This window comes from Babylonia areolata, chromosome 5, assembly GCF_041734735.1.
Source record: "Babylonia areolata isolate BAREFJ2019XMU chromosome 5, ASM4173473v1, whole genome shotgun sequence".
Taxonomy (NCBI): domain Eukaryota; kingdom Metazoa; phylum Mollusca; class Gastropoda; order Neogastropoda; family Buccinidae; genus Babylonia; species Babylonia areolata.
This window is the reverse complement of record NC_134880.1, coordinates 46,786,167-46,793,137: the sequence shown is the minus strand read 5'-3', so window position 1 is coordinate 46,793,137 and position 6,971 is coordinate 46,786,167. Positions and strand designations below refer to the sequence as shown.

At 39.6% G+C, this 6,971-nt stretch overlaps 1 protein-coding gene across 1 annotated transcript; it reads left to right on the top strand.

The window, feature by feature from the left end:
• Positions 1-111: 111 nt before the first annotated feature.
• Positions 112-6,529, top strand: LOC143282495 (immediate early response 3-interacting protein 1-like). Its single transcript, XM_076588158.1, has 3 exons — positions 112-216; positions 2,847-2,942; positions 5,759-6,529. Exons 1-3 carry the CDS (start codon positions 126-128, stop codon positions 5,812-5,814), a joined length of 243 nt encoding a protein of 80 aa, XP_076444273.1. The 5' UTR covers positions 112-125; the 3' UTR covers positions 5,815-6,529.
• The last annotated feature ends 442 nt before the right edge of the window (positions 6,530-6,971 follow it).

The following is a 6,971-nucleotide window of genomic DNA, read 5'->3' as shown; positions in this document are numbered from 1 at the left end:
TGTCCGGCAACAATAATCGTCGATATTTATATAAATGTAGTTAGAACAGACACACAGATGGGCCACTCTCAAGAAGTCTGATAAAAGTCAGGGGAGACAACACATGATTCATTTCCGCTGCCAACATGGCTTTCGGATTGTATTCTCTGCTTGAGGCTGCTATTTTGTGTTTAAATGCTGTCTGTGTTTTGCATGAGGAACGTTTTCTAGCAAAGAGTAAGTTTTTAATTTTTTGCTGATGCTACTGGGCAATAAGTGATACAGGTTTCATTTTAAAATCTAAACGTAAAATTTCATTATCGTCTGCAGTTTGTTTTTTTGCCATTTGACGTGTTCACTTTCGACAGTTTCGTCTGCTAACGTTGACCGTCTTCTTTTTAAATCTATATCCACAAGGCTTTTCTTTCCCTACCGTTAGGGATGCATATAGATTATTCAGTTATGTCTTTTGCATGTCGATGTTGCGAATGTTAAGTTTTTCACTGTCATTTGTTTGATTCTTTCAAGTCAAATAAAACTTTCGAAGTGAAAATCAGCGATTCAGCAATCAGTGTCATACAATTTTTGATAAAGTTCGCCAGTCGTCAACTTCCGCTGCATCTTTTAAATGGCAATGTGACAGTGTGCTCCTTATGTGCATTTATTTCTGATATGATAATACACACAGCACTCAATCAAGTGTTTCATCATAGTTGTGCTGGTGGTAGTGGTAGTGGATACATTTTACACCATCTACTGGCACTGAACAGAGAAGGTATTCAAAATAAAAACTAGTTGACAAGAAACAACTAATCTGCTTCAGTGCTGATGACAGTGTTGCAGTATGAATTAATTTATCCTGAAGAATACTTCCAAAGACCTCCATTTGCTCCAGAAGATGGAACAGCTTGAGCAAGACTGGTATCCATGCACCGCATAGCCTGTGGATAATGTCACCTCTTCCCCACACTGTTCCAGAAGTAAAACCACCACAACTACCATTATCACCTCCACACTCTTTCCCAAAGAAAAAAAGTTTAATTGGACAGGCCCACTGAACAGCCCTTTCTGACCAGTTCACCTTAGCCAACAAGACACTGGGCTTCTTGAGAAGAAACTTGAAGGTGTGCTCCAGCTGTATCAAAGAGCTGGCCTACACTGCTACAGAGCAAAGGTTCATCTAATTGTGGAGTATGCCTGCACTGTATGGGACCCAAACTCCGACAAGCCCATCACAACCCTTGAGAAGGTCCAGCGAAGGGCAGCCAGATTCGTCACCAACCGCTACCACAACACTTTCAGTGTTACAGACATGCTGATGCTTCTCGAATGGCCCGTGCTCGAACATCGACGTCGCTGCACCAGACTCAAAATGCTCCACAAGATCCTCAACAATCAAGCTTGCGTCTCCTGCGCCGACTTCAAGCGGCAGCCTTAAAGTGGTCGTCGCAGCAACCACAACCACCAACTACAAAGAATCCGATGCCGTACTAACTACAGGAAGTATTCTTTCTTTCCGAGGACCGTTGTCGACTGGAACTCCCTCCCAGCTGATGTCGTTGAGGCCCCCTCCTGCAACGCCTTCTGCTTGAGGGCACTGAGGGCCCTCCAGGCACAGTAGACCCCCTCCCCCCCTCCACCCCTCCCCCAACTAATGATTAATGGCATACAGATAAGGACTATGATTACGAATTCCGACTAAGAGCACACACTTGCACTTGCACTTGCAAAAATACTAGTAATGGTCAAAGTTATGACTGCTGAACATAATGGAAGAAGAAGAACTTTTTTTCCAGAATTTTTTAGGTTTTGATGGTGCTAGTGTTTTTTCCTTCATCAATATTTGCCATAGTGCAGCCCTTTGTATAGTATCAAGATGATATTGTCGTGGCCTGTCATAGTAAGTGTCAGTAATTACAGTGTTAGCAGTCATAGTGTGTTGTACAAACTTAAATGTCCAATACCGAAGCCACACACACACACACACACACATACACACACTAGTACATAGGGGACACAGTGAATGTCTGGATGGGAATCACACAGTCTCTCATCTCTCTCTGGCTTTGGCAAGATGGCTGTGTGTGTGTGTGCTTTGTGGGAGTTCATTTCATTTTCTTGAGGAGACGTCATTGCATTTGGACTAATCCATACAGTGATACACTACACCGCATGTGCTAAGCCGACCCCTGACGAGCAGTTTAACCCAACACGCTTAGTCAGGCCTTGAGAGGAAAAAATAATGATAAGTGAGCTGCACATGTGCCTGCAAGTGCAGTTATATGTTTGTGAGATTTGAATTATCATGTGTGTATGTGTCAGGCATGAGGAAGTAGGCAGAGTGTCTATCAAATGCCCATGGACTTAAGTTTGTCATTTTGAGTAAGGATACGTGTGTGTGTGTGTGTGCGCGCGCATGCATAAGCCCAATGAAATATTTTATCATGTTCTATCTATGCATGTATCTATTTTATTATATTCTGTTTTATTTTTACTTTATGTATTTATCCTTTGATTTGCTTTATTTCATCTCATTTATTGATGGTTTTTCCAGCAGCGTTTGGTAGGTTCTTACTGTTTTAGGGCCAAGGCCAGACCAGCGGATTTGGTCTTTGCATAGGTCAGGCATCTGCTGTCCCTTTCACATTAAAGAATGACTTTTTTTTTTTGTTCAGCAGATGATGTATAGTATATCATATACTCAGTAGGAATTAGGATCTTCTTGCATGCTTTGACACCTTCTCAAAACTGAAACTGTGATTGGCATAGAGACTGACATGGACGAGATTGTGTATAGATCTTAAATGGGTAACATTGACTTAGGTTAACGACTGAAACTTAGGTGAGAGTCTTTGTGATTGTTTCAGTCGGCTGGGGAACAAGTCAGGCTGGCTTTGGGGAGGATCCAGGTATGAAGGCTCAGCTTCTACACCTGGTGAGATCCATCCGCACAGTCATGAGAAGTAAGTTGCAGCATATTGTTCTTAAGAATTGAATTTGTACAGGTTTATGTCATTCCACTTGTACTTTGTACTTTTAAGACACTTTGGTAAGGGAGCAGTGAAAGATTTGTGGGGGAGAAAGAAGCAAGAGAGGGAAGAAGAAAGACTAGAGAGTTACAAGATTTAAAATTTTACATTACAATTTAAATGTAGTGTTTATCATTTGTGATAGTGCTGTTTCTATACAAATAGCTTACATGCTAAATCAATTAATCCTAAAATGCAGTATGTAATTTTTTTTTATTAAAGTGAACTTTTTATATGGACAGTGTGATTAGGGTACAGATAAAAAAAAATATATATTAACAGTTGTGCACAAATGTTTATGCTTGCATGCAGAAGAAATGCAGCTGTTTGTTTGTTGTTGTCATTGTTTTCTTTGGGGGGGTGAAAAAAGTATTTAGTGTCTTGGTGCTCCAGTAGTTAAAAAAAGAGTAAAAAGAAAGTGGACAAGCTTTAGGGGGATTTTTGTGCAGCACATGCAAGGTGAAATGTTGAAAACCATGACAATTCAGCTTTTTTTTTGCTTTTTTTTTTATTTATCGAAGAAAAGGTGGAGGAGCAGCAGAGGTAGGGTCTCAGCATGGATCCAAGAAGAGGAGTGAGGCTGAGAGAATTCTACCTTGAAGTGTTTGTGAAAAAAAAATATATGTGTGCACTGGGATCATAACAGTTATCTCTCTATAGTATAGCTGTCAATTTTCATAAACTGTGTGGCTAACATTCAGAGATGACCTTCTTAAGGTCTGTTGCTGTAAAGTTGGTGCAGGTTAATAATGTATCTATAAGTGTATCAACGCCAAGTCAGTTGCTTCAGGTTGCAGTGTTACAGCTCATGCTCTCTGTCCAAAATCGCCTGTGATTATTTCTTCTCTGAGAAATTATATCAAATAGATCAATGCTTATGCTGAAATTACACATTAATATTGCCATAAGTGTTGATTGTAGTGGACTGTCATTTCTGATATAAGCAGGATATATTGAGGTCATTACATGACAGGCGCAATCGCCAAGTGGTTAAAGCGTTGGACTGTCAATCTGAGGGTCCCGGGTTCAAATCACGGTGATGGCGCCTGGTGGGTAAAGGGTGGAGATTTTTACGATCTCCCAGGTCAACATATGTGCAGACCTGCTAGTGCCTGAACCCCCTTCGTGTGTATATGCAAGCAGAAGATCAAATACGCACGTTAAAGATCCCGTAATCCATGTCAGCGTTCGGTGGTTATGGAAACAAGAACATACACAGCATGCACACCCCCGAAAACGGAGTATGGCTGCCTACATGGCGGGGTAAAAACGGTCATACACGTAAAAGCCCACCCGTGTGCATACGTGTGAACGCAGAAGAAGAAGAAGAAGCTGTTGCGGCTGCTGCTGCTAATCCTTCTTCCCTCTTCTTTATTCTCTTTGCTGCTGCTGCTGCTGCTGCTGTGACTTTTTTGTACCATCTCCGGTCATACACATAAAAGCCCACTCGTGTGCATACAAGTGAACGTGGGAGTTGCAGCCCACGAACACAGAAGAAGAAGAAGAAGAGGTCATTACATACACAGCTATGAGAAATAGGACAGGTCTCCGATGAATGTTGTTTATCAAACAGTAAGGACAGTGGAGATGTATCGTGGACCATGCTTTAGATAAGGCAGGATTGTTGATGTGATACTGAGTTGTAAATGTAGGATAGAGAATACAGAGGACTTGCTTATACCAATACATAACCATAGTTAAGTTATTTCTCCTATGAGAAATATCAAACAGATCTATGCTTACGCTGAAACATAAACAGGTTTTATATATCAATGTAAGATGAATATATTACCATACAGAGAATCTGATTTCACCAGTACCATCCGTCTACCATCCCGCCCACCTGAAAAAAAAAAGTATATACAAAAATAGAAAGGAAAGAATTAAAAGAGAAAAGATGAACTGAAGCTCAAATGAACTCAAAATGTAAATCTTATTTATCATTAATTATGACATGTTTTTGCATTTAGTTAAAAGTTTTATTTAAATAATTATTATGTATTATTTAATACAATCATAGAAGAAATCATTCCCAGATTTTTAGAATACATTCTGCTTACATGTTCCTTTTTATATATATATATATATATATATATATATATATATATATATATCTAGTAGGACTGTACTTTTAAGGTGCACACAGTTCCAACTTTGGAAACGTGATGTGCATATCAATTCAGTTAGCTACTAGTACTACATTGCATTATGGAAATCCATGGAAATGTTTGTTTCGTGTTTGTCAGTGTTGGCTTGAGACATGTAATACCACCACAACAGTGAAAAAAAAAGTCCTATAAGTTTATTTAGTTTTCATTCCGTTGTATCATCATTGGGGCATAAGTTCCTGCCAATATCTTCCTACCTGTTGTGTTTGAACAAACATTCCAGATTGCATTCTGAATTGCATGCATTGACATAAACTGACAGTTTGTATCCATGGAGGTTAAAAAAAAAATTCATCTTTTACTTCAGATATATATTGAATAGTATAAAAATTTCCAAAGTTTCAACTGAGTAGTTTTGGAGGATCCTGAAAGGCAGAGGCCAGATTTTTTATTTCTTTATTTTCTGTTCATTCTCTTTCAGCTTTTGTTTTTGTTTTTTTTTCCTTTTAAATTAAGGGCTTCTGTTTTTGGTGGGTTTTTTTTATAAACGAAATTAAATTAACACTCTATTTCTTTCTCTCTCTTTCTCTCTGCCCAGTATTTCTCAGTGGTGACTGGTGTATTTTTCATCGTTTGTTTCAGTTCCGCTGATTGGGATCAACATTGGCGTGATAGCGTTAAAGCTAGTGTTTGGATAGCAGCCGCTGCACAAATGAACAGGGTATATCACATGCGACCTCCATGAAAGTGAATGGATTCTGAGAGTCGGCCCTGCCAGTGTGTTTGTGGGTGACTGTGAAATGTTGAGAATGGATTAGCATACACATTTACATCGTCAAGCCGGAAGTGGAAGTGAAATGACTGATGAATGAAAATGTGTGAGAAATTCTAAAAATGCCTAGTGTTATGCTTTACTGATTATTTACTGTTTATTTAGTTTTCATTCTTTTGTATCATCATTCATGCATGTCAAAAGTTTCTTGTGTTCTGTTCCAAAGAAAGACATAAATCATTATCACTCTCTCAGCAGTTTGTTGCCAAGTCTGTATGGTTAAGGTATCCACTTGATTTCTTTGACATTAGTTACCAGGATTTTTTTTGTTTTCCTGCATGTGCTTATTGTTCTGGATGTATTTTGTAGAGCATTATAAACTGAACATGTATCTCTCTCTGTCTCTTGTTTTCTCGTTCACAGTCTCATTCACACTCTCACCCCCCACCCTCTCTCTCTCTCACACTCACACGTTAGCACACAGCATGCACAGGTGCATACACACAGATGTTTGTTTCAGTCTTCCATAGTCATTCATCAGTGTGAAAGCATGGTATATGTTTTTGTAAGCATGCATACCAGTAAGTCTCATTTCATTACGATACTCATGTCCTGCAAAATAAATTTTTTCCAGTGTGTTATTTTGTACTTAAATGTATGATTGGGAGAGAGAGAGCAAACTGTCATCTAGAAAACTCAAGCTTGCAAGTACCACCACTCCCACGGACACACATTTTTTGCCGGGTGGAGTGGGAACCTCCCAGTGGAAAGTATCCATTGGAAAGTGAAACGTCTTTTCCGTGGTTCACAGACTGAGCAGGGGTTATCTCCTCCATGTTTCACATTCACTGGCTGTGGCAAAATCATCTTTTATTGTTGTCACTCACAAGCCGCAGTGTCAGTAAATTGCGTTCACTCTCTTTCTCTCTGTCTCACACACACACACAAACACACACGGCATGATTAAGCGCTTATAGTTTTTAGAGGCGTTTGATTGGCTGAGAGCGGTGGGCCCATCTTTTCACTGTTAGCCGCGCGAAATTTGGCCAAGCAGAGCAAACCAATAGGCCTAGTTTGCATCAG

Excerpts from the sequence above, each read along its gene's own strand:
- LOC143282495 (XM_076588158.1), top strand. The coding sequence starts at position 126 with ATGGCTTTCGGATTGTATTCTCTGCTTGAGGCTGCTATTTTGTGTTTA. Across the intron at positions 217-2,846 it reads GGAACGTTTTCTAGCAAAGA|TCGGCTGGGGAACAAGTCAG; the intron begins GTAAGTTTTTAA and ends TGATTGTTTCAG. Across the intron at positions 2,943-5,758 it reads CATCCGCACAGTCATGAGAA|TTCCGCTGATTGGGATCAAC; the intron begins GTAAGTTGCAGC and ends CGTTTGTTTCAG.